General features: G+C 36.7%; 1 protein-coding gene across 1 annotated transcript in view; it reads left to right on the top strand.

The window, feature by feature from the left end:
- The window catches only part of NBAS (neuroblastoma amplified sequence), a 406,203-nt gene that overhangs the window by 129,777 nt on the left and 254,094 nt on the right, over positions 1-22,332 (top strand). The window contains exons 22-24 of the mRNA XM_011942078.1: positions 11,425-11,508; positions 14,750-14,903; positions 21,277-21,462. Of these exons, the coding sequence (XP_011797468.1) occupies positions 11,425-11,508; positions 14,750-14,903; positions 21,277-21,462 (424 nt within the window). The remainder of the gene's footprint in view (positions 1-11,424; positions 11,509-14,749; positions 14,904-21,276; positions 21,463-22,332) is intronic.

Raw genomic sequence — 22,332 nt, 5'->3', positions numbered from 1 at the left:
TTTTTTTTTTTTTTTTTTTTTTTTTTTTTTTTTTATCTCCAAGACTGTGTTTTTCATTTCTAGAAGTTTGATTTGGGTCTTTAATATTCTGTACCTCTCGTTCTCATGTCATTGGTGGTGTTTCTTGATCTGTTTCAAGAAATTGATTTTTGTTCTGGTTATGAGCCATAATTTCCTTCTTCTTTACATACCTGGTAATTTTTGTTGGATAATAGACATTGAGAATTTTACATAATTTGGATGTAGATTTTTTTTTTTTAATTCCTGAAAGTATGCGGAAGCTTTTTTCTGGGGTACAGTTACTCAAAAACTTTGATGCTTTTGAGGCTTACCTTTTAGCTTTGTTAGTGGGAAGAGCGCAGCCTTTAGTCTAAGGCTAATTTTGCTCTCCTGCTGAGGTAATATTCTTATAAATAATAAAATAAAATGTATAATATATAATAAAAATAATAAAACCTGATACCCTACAAATTACTAATTTTTTCTATTCTGGCTGATGGGAACATGAACTATTCCTGGCCCTATGGGAGGTCCAGGGATGTTCCTTCTGCTCCTTTGTTTGGTTCTTTCCCCATCCTTGTGTGATTTCATCACAGGTACGCACTGAGCAGTGGTTAGTCAATGACTAGAGGGAACCCTCCCAGGATTTTTGGAGCTTTCTTTCTCAGTGCACATTCTTTCTTCTCTGATACACTGTCTGTAAATTCTAGCTACCTTGGCTCTCTGACTTTCAAACTCTGTCTCTGCAGCCCAGAAGGCCTCCCAGGCCTTGTTTAGAGTTCCCTTTTTGATGCTGCAGCCTGTCACTTCTCTTCAGGCAGTGAGTGAGGGCACTGCTGGGCCCACTTTGCTTTTTTCCTTTCCGTTAGTGTCATTATCCTGCAGTGCCTGGTGTCCTGCTGTCTATTTTTGTTGGTGGTGGTGGTGGTAGTTTTTTAGATTAATTGAAGAGATTCAGTACTGTTCCTGTTACTCCATACTTTGTTGTTATTCAAAGCAGAAGTTCTCTTTTAGTGTTTTAAAGTAATTTTCCTGAGCTGATCTTTTGTTAATCTGTTTTGTGTAGTTTTGTTCATCTCATTAGTTGAGTTCTTATCCCTGTCGTCATGGAGCCCTTTTTTGTCCTTTCCCATAACATATGATTTATTTAATCAAAATACCAGTTCCACCAGCCACCTCATGGTGTGTGCTATGAGGTTAGCTTCTCTATGCAGTTGATTAAATGGATTTCAGATTTAGGAACAGGTGAAAGGCTTTCCTTAATCTGAAAATTACAGAAAGTGATCTAGAAATGTAGTTGAAATACAGTATATTTTAACACATGGACTTTTCTTTACTGCTAACAACAGATATACAAAGCTGCAGTGTATTGAGAGCCAGAGATGTTCTTTTTCCAAATTGCTGTCCCAGAGGTTCACTGTCAGCTCAGGCATTTGGGAGAGTTGGTGCCATGTGTTCTCTCTCAAGGACATTGATGGACAATTTTTTGAAGAAACAGTTACATGTATCCCACTTCATTCTTGGACCCTTGGATCTCATTCTGCCTCTCAGAGTCATTTTCTCTTTGAATACCAGTGGCACTTTGTGTCTCAGTTGTCAACTTACTATTATAGCATCTATTTTCTGGTCTATTTTTGTGTTTCTTGAGGGCAGGAGCAATACCTTTGTATTTATTTTTTAAAATTTTAGTTGCTCAATAAAGGTTTGTGGAATGAATGAATGTTATGTAATTAAAAATCTATATTAGTAATCATAAGAACTGTTTTCTTCAAATTCTTCAGTGTTTTGTTTCCCTTCTCTACCTAACTCTAGTTTAATTCTGAACCTCATCAACACTAGAAGTGTGTTAGACTTACTTGCCCTGCAGGTAGCTACACCATTGTCTTCCTAGTCACATTCTGTCGAACTGACATCAGAACCTCTCTCTCCCTCTTCACTTCCAGGGTCTTCATTTCTTCAGCTGTGATTGTGTGCCTGTCTGCAGTGTAATTTTGCCTAGACTCAAAGAACTCATGAATGTAAAAGGCTGAAATAGACCTGTGCAGCAGTATCTCAGGGCAAACAACCTTTGTGCTTCTTTATTAATAGCTTAGGACTTTCCACCTCTCTCTCTCTTTTAAGAGAGGGAGACTCTCTGTCGCCCAGGCTGGTCTCAAACTCCTGGGTGTGAGTGATCCTCCTGCTCAGCCTCCCCAGTAGCTGGAACTCCGGGTATCCTCCACCACGCCCAGCTAAATTCCACATTTCTTTGTACTCATAAGTGCTCATACACAGGCGAAGAGTCACCTGTCCTATAGAACATTGCATTGTTGCTGATGGCATGAGTGGAAAATAGGGAGTTGTATAGACCATTTTGGGAATTTAGAATTATGAACATTTGAAAAAAAATCTCATGTGTGTTTTTCGAATCTTTTGCCACAGGAAAGCATTGCATATACCCTTATGATTTGGGGATAGTTTTTGTTTTTTCATTTATTTATACATAATCATCCATTCATCCTTCAGTCTGTCCTTCCTTCTGTCCTTCCTTCCATCCATTTATCCATCTATTAAATATGTAGTAAGGTTTAAATAAATGCCAGGTATTCCACTAAGGAATCAAAAATGATGAAAGCTTTGAAGGAGCTCGTAGTTTAGTGAAGGAGCAAGACACATAAATAAATAATTATAACTCAGTGCAATGACAGCAGTAACGGAAATACATGAGATGTTTAATAACATGGAAGAAAGTCTGATAAGCTTGGTCTGGGAACATCAGAAGGTTTCAGATTTTTTCCTCTAATGAACACTGCATTGATTGACACAGTTAAAGACTATGCATGTTGTGAATCATACTACCTTTCTGTCCATTTAGATGAAGTTAATGTGCTATATTTATGATTTTTAATTTTTCTTTTTGAATATTTTATAGCAACATTTTTTTCCTTCCTACTGCCTTTGTATAACTTGGTTTCCAAAGTATAATTTTTTCTGTCATTGGAGGATTTTTCACAAGCTAGAGAAGCACAGTGATTCATTTCAGGAAGCTTGCTAATTAGTTACTTGATTGAATCATTTCAATGAGATACTACTGTGAGTTAGGTGCTGGGAGCATAAAGTACCCTCCTCTGAAATATATGTATACAAATACTTAAAGTAGCAGTGAGATAAATGCAGAAAGGGTTATCTACAGGCAAATAGTCTTAGCTATGTAGTCCTCCCCTTAAGTTGACTTTTATAGTTTTTATTTAATGTGAAATAAGTTTTCACAACTTGATTTAATCTTATCTTTCTAGTTCTTAAGAGTTTTTTCCTTTGAGAGCTCTGATTTTAGAATGAAGAGAGTATCAATGATCTATTCCTACTGATCATTCATTCATTAGTCACTATTTTTGAGCTCACGTGGGTTACTTATCTAGAATTTATAATTGTAACATATACCTTTTAGGGTGTTTATGATTAAAGATTAAGTGAAATAATGCATTTATATAAATTTAATTAAAATTATTGCTTATATGTTATTATTATGCATGTAACAGCACTGGGAGTGTGATGGACCCAAAGGGGTATTTATCAGAGAATATTTACTTTTAGTGGGGAGGCAATCTAGGAAATTAACAATAAATAAGAACTCCAGGGAACTTGAGAAGTATACCACTTATACACTATCGAAAGATTAAATGCCGTATGGTTGTCCAGATAAATAGTGAGGATTTAGAACAAAAAGAAACCAATCTGGACTGGAATGGCTGCGGTAACATCTTTGGGAAGCTGGAATTTGAGCTGGAAGAGGCGGGATTCAAATAAGTAAAATATCATAGTAGCTAAGAGCATAGACTCTGGAACCAGACTGCCTGGGTTCAGATTCAAGTTGCAGCTTAGCTATTTGACCGTGAACAAGTTGCTTAGTGTTTCTGTGCCTGTGTCTCCTCTCCTGTAAAATGGGGAAGATAATATTGTGTATCTCTCAGGGCTGCCGAGTTTACATATGTGATTGCTTAGAATTTATATTTGTGCTTGCAGATAGTTAAGTACTGTATAAGTATTATGCATAGGCTGGGCAGAGTTGAATGGTTTTATAAATAGTGTGCGAAATTTCCATTCAGCACAGTTTAGAGGCAAGAACATACGGGGATTCTAAAGGGTGGCTATGAAGAAATCAGTCTTCCTTTGGCTTGGGGTCTGCATAGGCATAATCTGTGCTTTTTTTGGTAAGATGAATGAAAAGGACATTTAAAAGTATTCTTTCGTCTCTAATCCTTTTGTTCAAAATCCATTAGCACTACCACATAGGGTTAGGTTTTATAATGAACACTGATACAGTTCTTAATTATTTTGGTACTTTTCAGTAGTTTTGTAGTTGATAAATTTAAATGTCTTATATTTTTATTTTTGTTCTGAAAGTGGTTTTTCTGGTGTCATTAATAGTCTAAAGGCTATTTGTCAGGGTCTGCTTGTCTTCATGTAATGTGAAATAAGGGTCTCTATTTTTCTCTCCACTGGTTCTGTGTCAGTCTAAGTAACAGAATAGGGAGTGGAATTTATTAGATTTCTCTCATATTTCTTCCCATTTGGTAGTTGTAGGTATGTACTTTTGGGCCTCCCCTGTATGAGGATTATTCTCATCAATCCTTGGTTGACTCAGATCTCAGATCTTTCCGTGTTACTACATTTAATATATATTCTCCCTCACTGAATGGAATACTAGCAACCTTGAGCCTATAGGTTAGTTAATTACTATAAATGAAAGTTGTAGTTAATCAATTTTAAGTCAAGTCCCTATTTTTCATCAGTGTAATACTGCAAATATGAACATCATACCAAAAATAAATGAACAAGAAAACCAATATATTTATAAATATTTTATGTATATAACACCAAATTCAGAATGTAAAACTTATTACCTACATGTTTTATTTGGGAGACTTTTTGATGCGGGTCATTTTAGCTTATTCTTGATAAAGTACAAGGCCATTGAAATTATGCTTGAGGATTTCTTTCCTGGTGACCTTCTATGTAATGAGCATAGGCATCCGTCATTGTTCTGAGGACCTTCAGTGTCTCTTGTTCAAAATTAGGGTAATCTGCCCGAGGCAAGTGATACTGGTGAAGGTCAGTTTTCATACCAGTGACTTCTCTAGTAGTCTGTTTTGTTGTCTCTCTTGTCATCTGTTTTCTCTAGTTGTCTGTTTTGTTTGTCTCTCTTGTTTTGTTGACATTAATCACCTTGTATTGAGCAGCCTTTCTCAGTTATATAACTGACTTTTTGGGAAATTACTTAACTAATTTATTTTTTTGACACAGTCTCTCTCTGTCACCCAGGCTGGAATGCATTGTTATAATCACAGCTCACTGCAGCCTTCACCTCCTGGGCTTGAGTGACCCTCCCACCTCAGCCTCCCAAGTAACTGGGACTACAGGCCTGTGACACCTACCCCTACATTCTTGCTAGTCTTTTTTTTTTTTTTTTTCTTATGCTTTTTCTTGAAGAGATGAGGTCTTGCTCTGTTGCCCAGTCTGGTCTCAAACTCCTGGGCTCAAGTAATCTTCCCTTCTCTGTGCCTCCCAAAATGCTGGGATTATAGGTGTGAGCCACCAGGCCTGGCCCTGGGAAATTCTTTAGTACTTCTCATTGAAGTTTGTGGCTTTCTCTTGTACTTTAATGATTTTCCAAACTAGTTCTCATTTATAATAATCAAATTGTCCTTTGCTCATGGTTAAAAACTAATTTTAAAACTTGGTTTGAAGCATTCGGGACAGAGACAATGCCTTTTGGAAATGGATGCTTGTTTCTACTTCATAAAATCAACTCATCACATTTTCATATTACTGTTAATTGCCATTTTACTCAGAATGGTATAAGTGGAGGTTATCACAGTTGTTAGGTATTTGGAAATGTAATCATTGATACAATTATTAATATGATGCTATTATTTATCATAAAGTAGATCTTGAAATGTCAACCAGCGTCATATATATATTGTATTCATTACTGTGAAAAACCTTCTTGCTGGTATTAATGTTTTCATAACATTTACTGTATGCCAGGTACTCTTCTAGGGGCCTTTTATGTACTAACGAATCTGATTTTCTCCTAATCCAAATGAGCTAAATACTATTGTTATCCCATTTTCACTAGTGAGGAAGGTGAGGGACAGGCAGTTTGAGTAACTCCATCAAGGTTCTATAGCTATGAAAGGTTGACTCGCAATTCTAACCCAGAGGTTAGACTTCTCTAAGAGCATACTCTTAAGTAGTATGGATTAGAATTCAAGAAAATCTTTGCTTTAGTCTCATTTTCATTTGAGCAGGCAGTATTGCGGTATTTACTAAGTAGATGAGGCAGCTGGGTCCCAGAGATTAAGCTGGTGGTGGGAAGAGGCAAATCCAAATCCTAGAGTGCTGTTGTTTTCACTCTTGTCTCTCTTTTACACATTGCTAGCCTCTGAGAATACTGGTAAGTTTCAAAATATCTTCTCAGTTTCTGCTCTGTTTTCTAAGTTATTTATAAATGAAATTGAATCCCATTGGTCCAGAAGAGAACTCTGAATAATGCCTTTAGACAGCTTTTTTTTTTTTCCCAGCTTGGTGTTATGAGTGATTACTAACTTTTAAATTGGTTTCCCGTTGAGTTTCAGATCAATTTGACTTGTTCAGTGATGGTAACCACAGTTATACATGTAGATCCCAGTTATTATTATTTTTATTCTTTATTTGTCAGAACGTTTTATTCTCTGCTAAATAATAGAAATAAATGTAACTCCACATTTTAAAGCCAATGCATAAAAGGTGGCAATTACAAGTAATACACTGTGTATTTAACCTTTTGTTTCCAAGGCATAGAACATGAATAAAATAACTTTTTGAAAGTTTATTCTTCCAGAAATTTCTTTGAAATAAAACATTTATACTTAGTTTGAGAAATAATTGGTGGGAGAATTGTTGGATATAATAGAACTTGTTATATTCATTCCCTTCCTGCTGACAGATAAATGTTACCGTCAAATGAAAACCAGCATAGTTTATTGTTTGAAATAAAACAATGAATAGGGTTCTAATATAAAGAATCCTAAAATTAAGCAAAAGCAGCCATTATTTTGTAAAGAGATAATTTGAGTTTACCATATAATCCTTTTTTTTTTAGTGGATACGATGTATTTAAATCTTAAGACTTCCCAAGCAGGGGAAAAATAGAAAACTAAGATGAAATAAAGTATATATAAATGCAGTTTCATGTTTATAGAACTTGAGATTCAAGTGTAAGTTTTATACTTACCCAAAGTTTCTATAGTTCTATAGGAGGAACACTATAGTTTCCAGGTTTTTTTCAAGCTACAATTTTGCCTAACCCATTTAGTAATTGACTTAATGTCTAATATTTGAATTGTGAATAGAATCCATGAAAAGGATTTTCTCTGGATTTTATTAAACATTTTGTCATTCTGCTTACCTAATGAAAGAATAAGTAGCTAAAATTTGGGCAGTTTTCAAAAGGTAAGAACAGAACCAGTAATTAATTTGAAATGTAAAGAATGATGACATTTAGGGTAACATGTATTCTTGTCTTTTTTTTTTTATTAACTGACATATAATGAGATATCCAACTATCTAGTTAGTAGATGTATACCATTACTAGTAGTGTAGCTTGCCCTTCCATCAGTTTAATAATATGTATTAGGAAAGCATTGTTGTTCTCACTCTTAGACCTGTAGATTCTGTATAAACATACCTCCTTGACATATCCATTTTTTTATGAACAAACTATCCCCTTCCATTGCTATATTACAATCTTAAATTTTTGTGATATCCCTGAGATCACCTTAAAATTATTTTGTTGTGTTGTCAATTAATTAAACCTACATATGGTTTTTTGAGTCTGCTAAATGCCAGGCACTATTTTGGGTGCTGAGGATATAGCACTAGACAAAATAAACAAGAATCCTGACTTTAAGGAGTTTTTATGTTGGCTGGAGAGAAAATCCTGTTTATTTCTCAAATGTTATCATTTGAAGCAAAATAAAGAACTTATGGTGATTTTATTACTACTTTATATGCCTAAAATTTGGTTTAAAATACATTATTTTGTAGAAACATCCCAGAAGAAAAAGAGCAAGAAGAAGGGTTTTTTTGTTTTTACATGAACATGAGTGATCAAACCTAAGGTTAAACCATAGTAGATATTAGTTTTGTTGGACTAGTAATGTATTAGTTATATATCTTAGTTTAAGTTTATCTTTTAATATGCATGTAAATGGTCCTTTTTGGGTTGTCTATATTTAATCTTGAGAAGGCTCAAATTGCCCTCTACTGACTGGGCTCAGTGGCTCACACCTGTAATCCCAGAACTTTGGGAGGCTGAGGCAGGTGAATCACCTGAGATCAGGAGTTTGAGACCAGCCTGATTGATACAGTGAAACCCCGTCTCTGTAAAAAAAAAAAAAATAATAATGATTGCCCTCTACCTGCTGTGTACAAATCTGACTGGTGGCTCCTGATGCATGGAGGGGGAATGGTGGAAAAGTGGTTGGGGTCTAGACTATAGTCCCTATGTCCTTTCTACAGGCAGTTTAGCATGCTAGCTAAAAGTGTAAGCTTTGGATTCAGACTGGTTGTGTTCAAATCCTGGCTTTGTCAATTTATTATCTTTGTTAGGATGGACAAGCTAATTTATGCTTTAGTTTTCTCATTGTAATATGAGGAAGATAATATCTACTGCATTAGATTAGTAGGACTAACTTGAGACATTTTATGTTAACAGCATTGTGTTGTGTCTAGTCCATAGTAGGAGATCAATCAGTGCTAGAGATTATTGTTGTCACTGATCATTGCTGATATAGCAGCAGCAGTAGTAGTAATAGTAATAGTAATGCTATTATTATAATCATCATCATCATCATAATCATATCAGTTGTGATCAGCAAATTTAGAAACAGACTGATTGTGCTGTACCTTGAAAATACAGCAAATGTGAAAATGTGTTTTGGTTAAAAAATATATATATATATATATATATTTTCTTATTTCTGTTCAGTGAATAAACCGTTTTACAACTTACTAGTGTCTACATACCAAATAAGTATTATTTTGCTTAGGGATCCTAATAACTATTGCATCTAATATATACTTTGAATAGAAAATACAAATCTCAACTTGTGATAGATTTTTCTAAAATTATTTTAGAAAACATTTTATGTAGCGTAAGGAACCATGTCTGCTTTAATTAGAAAGGTCATAATAGCTTGCTAGGTTTATGTATTTTCTCCTCATTCTTCAATTCATTGCTATAATTTATTCTTATATGAGAAGACTGTCATCATCATCCTTGTATCCAGATGTTATCTTTTTTACTTTTCAGTGATCTGTGATAAAATATTAGTTATTGACATGGAAGCAAATAAAATGGTTTCTTATTTGGTGACAAATGGAATAGTATGGTTGTGGCATCCATTCTAAATCATCATTTGTATGATTTAAAATTATGGACTCACACCTTCAAAAACCTATCTCTGGTACATAGTTTGCTAGGATATTACATGCTAACTGGAAATCTGTATTTTAGATATACGATATAATAAATATCTTATTTTGTATATCTAATGGGGAACCTTGACTTTGGATAATTTGCCCCAATAATAATAACTGCAAGGGTGATGCTATTGATTGATGAATCGTCACTGCCCCTTCCCAGACCTTATTAGCTTCCCTCTTCTGCTTTAAAACCCTCCAGTGGTTTCTTATTACTTTTTACTTGAAGATCAATCTCTTCACCAACATAATTTTCAAACGTTTATGAAGTGTTTCTTGTGCAAAGCATGTTGTATAACCTAATAATATAAGAAAGTAGAATCCTTTTTCTGGGGTTATGATAAATTTTAGGAAAATGCTACTGTTGATATTCAGAAATATTAGAGAAAATGTTTTATTGAACTATAAAGCAAGGCAATTGAAGTTTGTTTTAACAATTTTTGTCTTTATTCTTAATTCAGAATGATTTAGTTGTTTTCGTAGACTCATGGATGTTAAAGCTAAAAGGAACTTTAGAGAGAATGTTTGAAGGCTTTCATTTTAGAGTCACATGCCAGAGAGTGCCTAGCTCATGGAGAGACAGATTTGTTACTGTTTCTCAGGTGTCCTGACTTGTGGAATGTTGTTCTGCTCTATTACCATACTATGTTTACCTTGCTTTTCCGTTTAAATTTATTCTTCTTTTTTGAGATGAAGTCTCGCTCTGTCGCCCAGGCTGGAGTGCAGTGGCGTGATCTTGGCTCACTGCAAGCTCTGCCTCCCGGGTTCACACCATTCTCCTCCCTCAGCCTCCCGAGTAGCTGGGAGGCACCCACCTCCACGCCCGGCTAATTTTTGTATTTTTAGTAGAAACGGGGTTTCACTGTGTTAGCCAGGATGGTCTTGATCTCCTGACCTCGTGATCCACCCGCCTCAGCCTCCCAAAGTGCTGGGATTACAGGCGTGAGCCACCACGCCCGGCCTAAATTTATTCTTAATTATATTCAATCAGGCCTTATAGTTGCCTCCTGTAGATTTCCTTTCTTGATCATGGCTTACTGCAGTCTCAGCCTTTCAGTAGGGCTCAAGCCATCCTCCTACATCAGCTTTCTGAGTGATTGGGACACTGGGACGACAGGCGTGCCACCACCACACCTGGATAATTTTTAATTTTTTTGTAGAAATGAGGTCTCACTATGTTGCCTAGGCTAGTCTTGAACTCCTGGACTCAAGCAGTCCTCTCATCTTGGCTTCCTAAAGTGTTGGAATTACAGGCGTGAGCCACCTTACCAGGCCTAGATTTTCTTTCTGTTTTCAGTGATACTTTTCAACCTCCAGAATCATTCCTTTACTCTTGCTAGTACCTGTCTTCTAGGTCTGTGCTATCTAATATGGTAGCCACTGGCCACGTGTGGCTATTTACATTTAACTTAATTAAAATTAAACTAAAAATCACTTTTCTAATGTCAGCAACCATGTTTTAATTGCTTATAACCAGTAAGCATTTACATAGCTGGTGGTTACTGTGTTGAATAGCACAGATGCAAAGTATTTCTGTGATCACAGGAAGTTGTGTTGAACAGCACCGCCCTGGACTGTAAGCTGTTGGGGCAGACGAACATTTATGTTGGTTTTAACAACATGCACTGCAGGCTCTTGATGAGTTTTTTAGAATATGTGAATGAAAACTTACTCATACCATCCTTTAATTACTTGCCAAATTTTTTATTTGCAGTTTTTCTTTTTGAGCCATTTTATGATTCAGCAATATGGTATTTCCCATACATAGTATATATAATATGTGTCCTGTACCACTTAAAATACTATGAGCACGAATCCTAGAGATTAACGTTATAGAGATGCTATTTGCATTATACTCCTTGTGTGGCTAAGTCATTGGGCTAATGTGCATTTTAAATGCTTGTTTTTTTTTTATTTAAGTTTTAACGGTGACTCCCTGATGATCGTTCCTTGGCATGAACATAAACACCGAGCTAAGGATTGGTGCGAGGAGCTGGCTTGCAGGTCAGTATGAGCCTGCAGGAGGCGTCTTGGTTTCTCTGTGGGATGGGTAAACTGATGGCCCTGGCAAAGTGGTGTCTGACCAATGAAACCTTACTTGATGACACTCCCTAATTTAGAAAGTTTGAGTGAAGTTTTAAAAACCTCCTTTGACTCAGTTGTGTTAAAATTTTTTAATGGAAAAATTAAATGCTACAAAAGAATTATGTTACAAAATGTACTTATTACAACAACTGTTTTCATTTTGTGTTATTCCCTTTCAATCTTTCACATATAGTGATATTAATTTTTTTATAGTTGTAATTATGGTATGTATGCAGATTTTTATTGATTAGTTTTAATTTTTATTCTAGTCAGATTTAACTTTGGGAGGCCTCAGAATGTGTAGGCATCCAGTACTGCAGAAGAGGGGTGGGAGTCGGTGTGGGGCTGAAAATTCACGTGAGGGATGTTGGAATCTCTTTATGCCCTACTCCTCAAAGTTGGGTAAATACTCCTTCACTCTCCTTCCTTTTTGTTTTTCGTTTTTCATGTGAGACAAGAGGTTTATGTTTTTTTTTTTTGACTTATGCATTGAGGCAGAGGGCCTCTAAATTGAGCTAGAAAACCTTTAAATTACTGGGTATTAGGCACAGCATAGGAGGAGTTGAGTTTTTGGTTTGAAAATATGGGCATTTAGAAAATGTATGACCTGCATGTCCAAACTCTGGTTTCCTTCCCACTCCCTGCTCCTAGATGCAGGCATATTCCCCAAGTAGAAGTTTAGAGAGTTCTTTTCTGGAGGAATGAGTAACCTCTGAAAAGAAGTTTCTAGATACTGAGATATGGTCCTCAAAGGTTAGTGTACCACAAGGTCATAATGAAGCCAACAAATGAACAGGTTCTGCTACCCCTGCAGAGCTTCCTGGATATCCAAGGTTAGACTCCAGCAGGAAGAACAAATGAACAAGAAGGGCAAAACATACAGAAAATGAAACTGAAAGAAAGTGGTACCACATACACAAAGAAAACTTCAAAAATTATCATTAATATTACCTGGAGATAAGATACTGTATTTGTGAAATACCAGTGTCACTGTATAAAATAGAAACAGAATTAAGAGAAATTTAGGACATTAAAAATGTGATAGTTGGTACATAAAAATTAGAAGAGTTGGAAGATAAAAGCAAGAAACTTTCCTAGAAATTAGGTTAAAAATACATAACTAGAAAATAAGAGAGCAGATATTTAAAAAAACAAGTCTAATACTCAAGTTATAGATGAAAGAGATGTCATGGGTAATAGAGGGGAGGAAATTATAAGAAATAATTCAAGCCTATTGCTTTGAATTGAAGATTATGCATCCTCAGAAATGCCTGTTACATTACAGCATAACACTATGACTTTCCAGAATATTAGGGATACAGTCTTGTGAAGAGAAAGGCATGTTACATAAAAGGAGTTAAGAATCAGAATGACCTCAGGCACCTCAGGAAAAACACTAGAAACTAGAAAACAATAGAGCAATCCTTTGAAACTTTTGGAGGAGAATTTTTTTTTGCTATAGATTTCTGTATCAGTTAAAATCACAGTCAGATATGAAGTTAAACACCTAAAGGTTTATAAAATGTACTGTTGCTGTTGTAATGTCTGTGGTAATTGATAGTGTAGAGTTGAAGGGGAGACTAGGGAGAGTGGAAAGCGGGAGCTGGGCTAAAAGCCTGTGTCCTTGCTGGTGCTCATGCTGGGGGAGAGGAGGATGCTGTAGCAAAGGTGACTGAAAAGGGGCAGCCAGAGGGAGGAATGTTTCACAGCATGACGGCAGACTGGCAAGGGGCAAAGGGCGTTTCCAGAAGGGGGAGCAATCAGTTCTATCAAAGGGTGCTGAAGAGGAAATAAATACACAGAACTGAAAGGGGTATCAGATGAACTCAACGTTACTGTTGGCCCCTTTTCCCTGCAAAAATAGAGCAGATGTAAGAGATGCCAGGAGGAGTGAGTGATGTGCTTCATGTGGCAGAGCTGGGGGAAAATCCCTGGAAGAATGTTAACAACACTGTGAGACTAGTAAGTGAAGGACCATTCCATAAATAGGGAGGTTTTATTGTAGTGGCAGGTATAAGCAAAGTAGGTTGTCTAAGGCATGTGGATAAAAGGTCCCAAAGTTTACAGGCTGTGTTTCTGCTAATAATTTTAACAAAAATAACAGTAAATAAAATTAAGCACTTCCTTTGTGTCAGGCAGTGCTCTGTTATTTTGAATTTTCACAACTTTCTTGTATAGTGTTTTTCCCCATTTAATAAAAGGAATAAAAGGAATAAGTAGGAATAAAGGAGATCTTAGACTAGTTTTAGTTAAGGAATTTGCAGGTTTCACAGCTTTCAATGATGGAATTGTACGTCTGATTCTATTCTGCCTCCAAAGCTCATTGCCTTACAATAAGAACCATTGTAGCACCAGTCATGTACTACCAGCTTGCGTTAGATGAATGACTATCCCTAATGGAACATAGTATTTTTACATATGCCCATCTGATATCTCTTAGTTCATTACTTTCTATTTTTTTTTTTGTCCTTAACCATGGAAGGCAATTGGCCATGATCATTCTCATTAAAAACTCCTCATAGTCTGCGATCCCCACGAGGTTAGCCCTGTGTAGGTCCCTCGGAGATGTGGTTTCTTTTTTCACATTTGATAGGGAATGGTATAGAGTAGTCCTGCGCTGTGCCAATGTCAGTACAATACTAAGTTGCTGGCACCTAGTAGAGGTATATTATCAACATAAATAAAGTGTATTTCTTCTTGTTTTTATGAACCTCGAAAACAAGATTTCTTAATTCAAATTCAAATTGGAATCACTAGGGGATATTTTCCTAAATGAGGCCTGGCTAGCCAGCACAGGTGATTTTGATTGAGCGGGCCTGTGGTAAGCACCCAGCTGTGTATATTTTGTAAAAGCCTCCCTCGGTGATTTTCAATTTTGTTAATACTTATTTGATTGATTTGTGGCATAGCTGTTTTGATGTATTATGCTTTCTGATTTTTTAAATCGGGAAAACTGGGGGAAAATAAATTAAGCATCCAAAAAAGTCTCATTTATCTTGTCCGGGTGTGTGTGCATGTGATAAGATGCACAAACCACATACATGTGTGCTCCCTGTCTCTGTAACCTACTCTCTCCCCATCTCTGTCCCTGCCTTTCACAAAATTATGTGTTTTTCCAACATTCTAGTCAGTTATTAATTGGTCCTTTTGTGCTTCACAGAATGGTTGTTGAGCCGAATCTCCAAGATGAAAGTGAATTCTTATATGCTGCACAGCCTGAGTTACTAAGGTTCAGGACAACCCAGCTTACGGTGGAGAAGGTTATGGACTGGTATCAGACCAGAGCAGAGGAAATAGAGCATTATGCCCTACAGGTGAGGGGAAATGGCAGCTGCTGCTCAGTAATGCTAGTAGAACTGCCTGGGATCCTTAGGATTCAGACATGGAGTGGGGGCTGACAGCAGTGCAGGAGTCATGTATATAATTGCAAGAGATGAATTGAATATTTATTTCTTAGTTATCCTGTACATTAGAACGTTGTGTGGCTTTTATTTTGGATTCTTACAGAGCAGGTGCATACAAGTAATGTTAAAACCTAAGTTGCAAAATGTGGTACATATTGTTCCTTGTTGTCTATATATTTTTCATAGACTTAACACCATATAATGTAAAAGATCATGTCTACTTACAAATGCTTGGTTAATCCGCTGTTTTATTGGGGTAATGCAGTTGATTGTAATTTTGCCTTTCAGGAATCCTGTTTGAAGTCGTTTCTAATGTTTTCCTGAAGTTCATGCCTAATTTCTCTCAGTTCTTAGACACTTATAGAGATGCCAAACAGCTGCATTAGAGAAGGATCTAGAAGAGAGAGATGAGGATTATACTGAACCTTAGGGTACTGAATACTAATCTTGACTCCTCAGCTAATAGACTTTATGACTCAGACCTATTGCCTGCCTTTTCTGTACGTTGGTTTTCCCTTGAGGTTGGTTCTAGCCAGCAGACAACAATTTCTTTCTTCCACGTTCAGTCTTGACTTTTTACTGCCTGTCCTACCATCAGCCTTTGATTTGACAGGAAAGGTGAATCCGGCGGGTCTGGTGAGCAGCAGTACCATGGGAGGTAATATATACTCCCTTGTTTAAATTTCTACTTAGTTGAGCTTCAAGTCAATGACAAGTTTTTTTAAAATCTTAAAAATAAATAAATAAAATGAATTTCTACTTAGTATATCTAGCATGGCCCATGTGTTTCCATATGATAGACTTCTTGAATTTCTGCTTAACCTAATTCCTATTTATAATATTCATAGCATTGAAGATGAATTATTTACTGAACTGTTGGGAATATTCTAGACTAAACTCTTTGGGTGATGGCCAAGAACATTTGTGATTGACATCCTAAGTGTGTGAAGATGCACTTTTGAAAATGTGTAGAATCTGAAGAGATAACACAATGAAGTGAATCTCTGGAAATAAGCTAATTCAATTACTTTAATTCTGTATTTTATAAATAAAGTTCACAGAAAGGAGAATGAACGTCTTGCACAGGGACACACAGTGGCAGAGCCAGACAAAATCTGGGTCCCTGTATAATCTTTTAAAATACAATCTGTATTTAAAAAACTGTAAAAAAAAAAAAAAAAAGATCAACTACACGTAGGTTGTTATAACATGAACCTAGACATTTTTTAAGACTTCAGTGGTACCGTATGACTTATAAGAGTTTGGTAAATATATGTGTTCTACTGTTATCTCTGGCTAACAAGAAAAATGATTTTGTTAGATGGACATGTTTTGTTTGAACATTTTGTAGTTTCCTAGTTGAACTTCTAGATAAAGCTCTTTGAGAATAAGGAGAAAAGTGTGTCTGGTTTGTGTGAGTATTTATACATTAAAAAAACTTATCTCTAGGTAGTTTTGTCAGTTGAGCTAGGAATGTGAATTTAAAAATTTCTCATGTCAATAAAAAGTGCTGGGCAACCAGTATCATGAATTTTGAAAGATCATTAATGATTCCTCAATTTTTGGTGTTTAAATATTTTGTAACCCAAATTTCAAACCTTATTCAGGTCCAAAAAATTAGTAACAGGAAAACATGCCACAATGGAATGCAAAATAAGCTGTGGGTTTTTTTTTTTTTTTTTACAATTAACTATTTTGTTATTTATTTATAGACTTTATTTTTTAGAGGAATTTCAGGTTTGCAGAAAAATTGAATAGGAAACACAGAGAGTTCCCATGAGTCCCCTTTCCCCACATTGCTCCCCCCACCCACAAGTTATTAGTAACGTCCTGCATTTGAGCAATACGTTTGTTAGCACTGAAGATTCAAGATGTCCTTTAGTAGGTGAACCGATAAATTGTGGTGTACCTACAATGGAATATTTACTCAGCTCTAAAAAATGAACTATCCAACCATGGAAGACATGGAGGAACCTGAAATGCCTATTACGTAGTGAAGGAAGCTAATCTGAAAAGGCTGCATACTGTATGATTCCAACCACATGACTTTTGGGAAAGCCAAAACTATGGAGTCAGTGAAAAGATCAGGGCTTACAAGGGGCTAAGGGAGATGGAGGAATGAACGGACAGGGCACAGAGGAGTTTTAGGGCAGTGAAACTCTTCTTCATTGGATACTGTAATGGTGCATATGTGTCACTGTGCAGTCGTCAAAACCCTTGGAATGTACAGCACTAAGAGTGAACCCGAATGTAAACCGTGGACTTTGGGTGATGATGATGTGTCAGTGCAGGTTCATGGGCTCTGGTGGGGGTATTGATAGTGGGAGAGGCTGTGGTTGGAGGTTGGGGCAGGAGGTTTACGGAAATTGTACTTTTAGCTCAGTTTTGTGGCAAACCTGAAACTGCTCTAAACCATAAAGTGTATTAAAGGGAAAACCTACAGAGCTTTCTGAAACTTAAATTTGTAAATCACCTAGCAATAATGCCTGGACATCTTGAATTCTCTTTTTGAGTAATAAGGGATAATTATAAAGAAAGTAAGATGATTTTGGAGGACTTCACTTGGCTTGTATTCTTTCATTTATTTTAAAACACTTAGAGGCTTTTTTTTTTTTTTTTTTTTGCTTCATGTTAGGTATTGATGTTTCATGTGGGTTATGCTGTGATCAAAGTGATACCTGACATAGTTTTATCTTTTTCACTTTTAGAGATTTAATTGATGTGGGACTTCTTTTTCCTTAGTGCCTTTAGCAAAACTTGTTTGTTGGTTTAGGAAAATGTTTATTGTGGTGAATTTTATCTGGCAAGGGCTTAGGGTATATGATATTGTTCTGTAAGTTGCATTAGAGCCTACTTTAAGTTAAAGTGTCGGTGATTTCGTTTTAAAACATTTATACTTCAGTAAGTATTTGGGAAGGCAACAGATATAAAGCTGATATTAAAAATACTAGTTTGGATCACAAAATTGGTGAGTATATTCCAAATTGCTGATGTACTGTATGTTCAGACTATCACTTGCGCAAAACTGTGCTCTATGCATCAAGTTTTCTTAATGCTTTCTGAGAATTCATTTGAGATAGAGTTTTTTTTTTTAACTTGTTATAAAGGTAGATGTATTCTTTCAGACTTGAACTTTGTTTTTATTAGTAGGCATTAAGTTCAAAAAACATGTATCTGTTGAAGTACTGCGAGAGCCCCATGTTTTGCCTCATACTGTACCTCCCTCTACTGTTCCGCCTTTATATTTATTTGGACCACTCTTTCCAACTGAAATGCATTTCTTCTTCCTTCACTTCATCTTCAGTTGTTCTTCCCTAGGTCTTTGAAGGGCTATGAGTGTGCCTTTATTATTGCCTGGCATTTTTTCTTGGCATTACATTGCTGCCCCGTATTCCCCTTCTCTACTCCTTTTACCCCACCACTCCCCTCATCAGTCTCAGAACATGATTTGGCTTTGAATTTTATTTGAAAATTTGAGAACTCCATTCCATTTGCACTTGTTCCTTCCAGCTTTTCCTGAGGAAGAGGGCGCTCCTCTTTTGGTCGGAACCACTTTCTTTCCTTACCTTGCTCTAGATTCCACAGTCCCACCTGCTTAGATTGGCTTTCTCAGCCATCTGTTTTCTCTGGCTTGTTTCTTTTACCTCCCCTTCTATACTGAATCTACTCTCTCTGCCCCTCCCCTTTTTGTAGGCATAAAATTTACATCCCTCGCATTTTATAAATAAAAATATAGAGCCACATTCTCCTTGGCTGCTGCTGCTTTTTTTTTTTTTTTTTTTGCTTTTTATTTCTGTCACAGTTCAGCTCAGAAATAGCCACTCTGCTTTTTGTTTACTCCTCATTTCCCCACAGCCTGGTGACTCCCACTGCCCCACTGAGACCACACTCAGTAAGTCTGATAGCCCACCTCAGTCTGCCTCTTAATGTCATGTTCCCTTCATTTGTGGTTTAACATTCTTGCTTTTTGACACTATTCACTGTTTCTTTCTTGTAGTTCTTTTTCGGCTTCTGTGATATTATTTAAGGTGTTTCTTGTGTTTTCTTAGCCATTCATTGTAGTCTCGTCCTGGGGCTCATGTTGTTTGGCCTTGTCCCTTAATTATTGCTATTGCCCAGCGTGCTACTGTTTATTACTAGAGGAGAGTCTGCAGTTGTGACCCATTTAGGTCCCTCTCCCCAAATATTGTTCTACGATGTGTGTGCTGTCAATTCTCAAATATCATCGTCAACCAAGTACATGTACTTTGGCACAAGTTTTTTCTTCTTCTTGGACCTACTATTGGGCATCTGTATCAAGATGTCTCATGGGCACCTCAGAAGCAACATGGTCAATATAGAATTAAAAGCCAGGCATGGCATGGTGGCACATGTCTTTCTCTGTTGCTGAGGTGGGAAGATCACTAGAGCCCAAGAGTTCAAGGCTGTAATGTGAATAGCCCACTGCACTCCAACCTGGGCAGTATAGCAAGACCTTGCCTCTGACACACACACACATACACACTCTCACACATGCACTCACACACACATGCTCACACACACACTGTACCACACACACACTCCCATAGACACTCATACACAGACACACACAGTCACACATACACAATTTTTACTTCTGATAAATGTACTCTTCTACACACACACATACACACATATGTGTATATGTGAATTTCTCATGTGGATTAGATGAGAAATCGTTCTAGACTCCTTTTTACTCGAATTTCTTATCTGCTCTGACCAAATTTCACAAATTCGATATGCATAATTATCTGTTATGTTCTTTCTCTTGTATGTCTTCAGGAGCACTATCATAGTTTAGCCCCTTACTGTTTTTGCCCAGTACATTGGAAATATGCTACAAGTATTTACTCTCTGTGAATAAATGTGTGAACTAATCAGTCAATAAATGAGAAATCAGCATTATTTCTGTCAGAATTTCTCTAATACTGGTAACCATAATTCTTCTGACCAGCCTGCCTATTTTCACTCTAGTCCGTTTCCAGTTCATCAGGCACATTTCATTCATCAGTCAGTAAATGCTTAGTATTCTTTCCAAAGTGTAGGTCTATTTGTGACATGTCTCACACAGAAATCCTCTGCTTTCCTGATCAGCTGCATGTTCCTTTGCTTGACACACAGCGTTCACGATCCTGCCTGTCCCTGCTACTCTAGCCATCTTTCTCATTGCTTCCCTTCATAGCTGCTTTTCAGTCACATGGAATTGTACTTTCATAACTCACCATGCATCTCTGCATTCCATGCTGCTCTCCTTCCCATAATCTTCCTTCCTCACCTAACGAATACCCCTTGATTCTTTAAAGTCCATGCTAAGTGTTCCCGCCTCTGGGACCCTCTCAGGCTGGCTAAGTGCTGTCTTCTGTGGGATCCGCATCACACACAGCACTCACCACACTCTGCTTCAGCCATTGTGGTTGTCTTTTCCTACAAGGCTGAGAGATCTTTGAAGGAAGAGACCTCCTCTTCCTCAGTTTTGTATTCCTAACACAAATGGCGAATGGTGCTTATTATCTCATAGTAGGTCCTCATAAATAATTGGGACTAGGAGAGTAAGAAGGAGTTTGAGAGATAATGGCTTTAGACTACACTAGATCATTTCTCCATCACTCAGAGGGTGTATCAGTTCATAAACTTGACCAGGGAGTAGGGGTCAAATGGCTGTTTCCTGAGCATCTTCAGGAATATCATTCTGTGTTTTTGTCTTTTGAAGGCTAAATATTTGAACTGAGACTAAGAAAGTGTTTGTACCATCGTTATTCAGCAAATATTTATTGAATGACTTTTCTATGGGAGGGAATGTGAAAGGATAGATACTAAACAGGAATATAAAAGTAAAACCTTTGAAACAAACGTTCTTTTTGGAAGCAGAGTGGTAATAGTAAAAATAAGGTTATTTTGGCATTATCATTAATAGGTATGTGTTTTTTCTCTACTTGTTATGTAAATATAATGTTGTAAGAATTAAAAAGAGAAATATATAAAGCTGCATTGTGAACTGTAACACTCTACAAATTTATGATAGGTTTGTTGTCCTTCTCTTATCTTCCGTATTTCTTGCTGATTGTTTAATTCATTTGCAACAGTTTGATGCAGATATATTTGATAAAGGACTCTGTTGTTTTCGCAGTAAATAAAAAACATATGTTACTGGTAATGTAATTTTATAAATGATTATAAGAATTAGATTCTGTACCGGAGACTTTTACTTTAGAATAGATGAGAAATATATAATCCTCAGGAACTTATTGTTGCTTTTCAATTTTAGGTGGACTGTGCATTGTCACTTATTCGACTTGGGATGGAGCGGAATATTCCTGGTTTGCTGGTTCTCTGTGATAATTTGGTTACTCTGGAAACGTTGGTTTATGAAGCCGGGTGTGATGTAACTCTAACCCTGAAAGAACTCCAGCAGATGAAAGACATTGAAAAACTAAGATTACTGATGAATAGTGTAGGTTTTATTTTAACTTCCTTTTGAAACACTTCAAAGCATTTTCTATGAACTTTGATAAATATATTTCTCAAACCAAAGATGAAATGTTCTCCACACCCGAGAAGTCGGTAAATAAAGATTGACTTTTTTTCACAATAAAATATTATGGAGAACTTATGAAACACATATAAAACTATTTTGGTTGTGTTTATACCTTGCTTGCCCTTTACTCAGACCCATCCATATAACTTTTTTTTTTTTTTCCCTTCTAGTTAGGTGTATTTCTAAAGTAGCTAGTGATTCTAGTAATCCTGTTTCTAACCTATCACTTTGTTAAAATTCCCAATTACTTACAATTTCAAGGACTGGAAAAAGAATCAGGGTTAAGAGGACTAGGTGGTTGTGTGAAGAAAACATCTTGGCTTCAGGGTTAGTGTGTTTAAGAGAATTTTCCCACTGGTTCTTAGATCATTCTATGCTTTTTCCCCAAAATTAGGACCTTATTTCTACTCCGGCCACAGAGTCAACAGGCAAGAAGGATGGTGCTGTGGAGGTGGTAGCTGCCAATGCTCTTTCTGGTCTTTTGCTTGTTGGAAGCTTAAGTTGAATGGGCCAGAAGAAGGGGCAGAGTCACAACTGCATGATAGGTTCTTTTTCCTCCCTGGGCTCTTTCTCTCTCCTTCCCTTCCACATTTTCCCCCATCTTATATTTATCTTCCTTTTTCTTTTTCTTTTTTTTCTTTTTTGGAGACGGAGTCTCACTCTGTGACCCAGGCTGGAGTGCAGTGGTGCGATCTTGGCTCACTGTAATCTCTGTCTCCTGGGTTCAAGAAGTGATTCTCCTGCCTCAGCCCCCCAAGTAGCTGGGATTACAGACGCCCGCCAACA

Source organism: Colobus angolensis, unplaced genomic scaffold, assembly GCF_000951035.1.
Source record: "Colobus angolensis palliatus isolate OR3802 unplaced genomic scaffold, Cang.pa_1.0 Scaffold205, whole genome shotgun sequence".
NCBI lineage: Eukaryota > Metazoa > Chordata > Mammalia > Primates > Cercopithecidae > Colobus > Colobus angolensis.
Note: the sequence above shows the minus strand (reverse complement) of the source record. Positions and strands in the feature narration are given on the sequence as shown.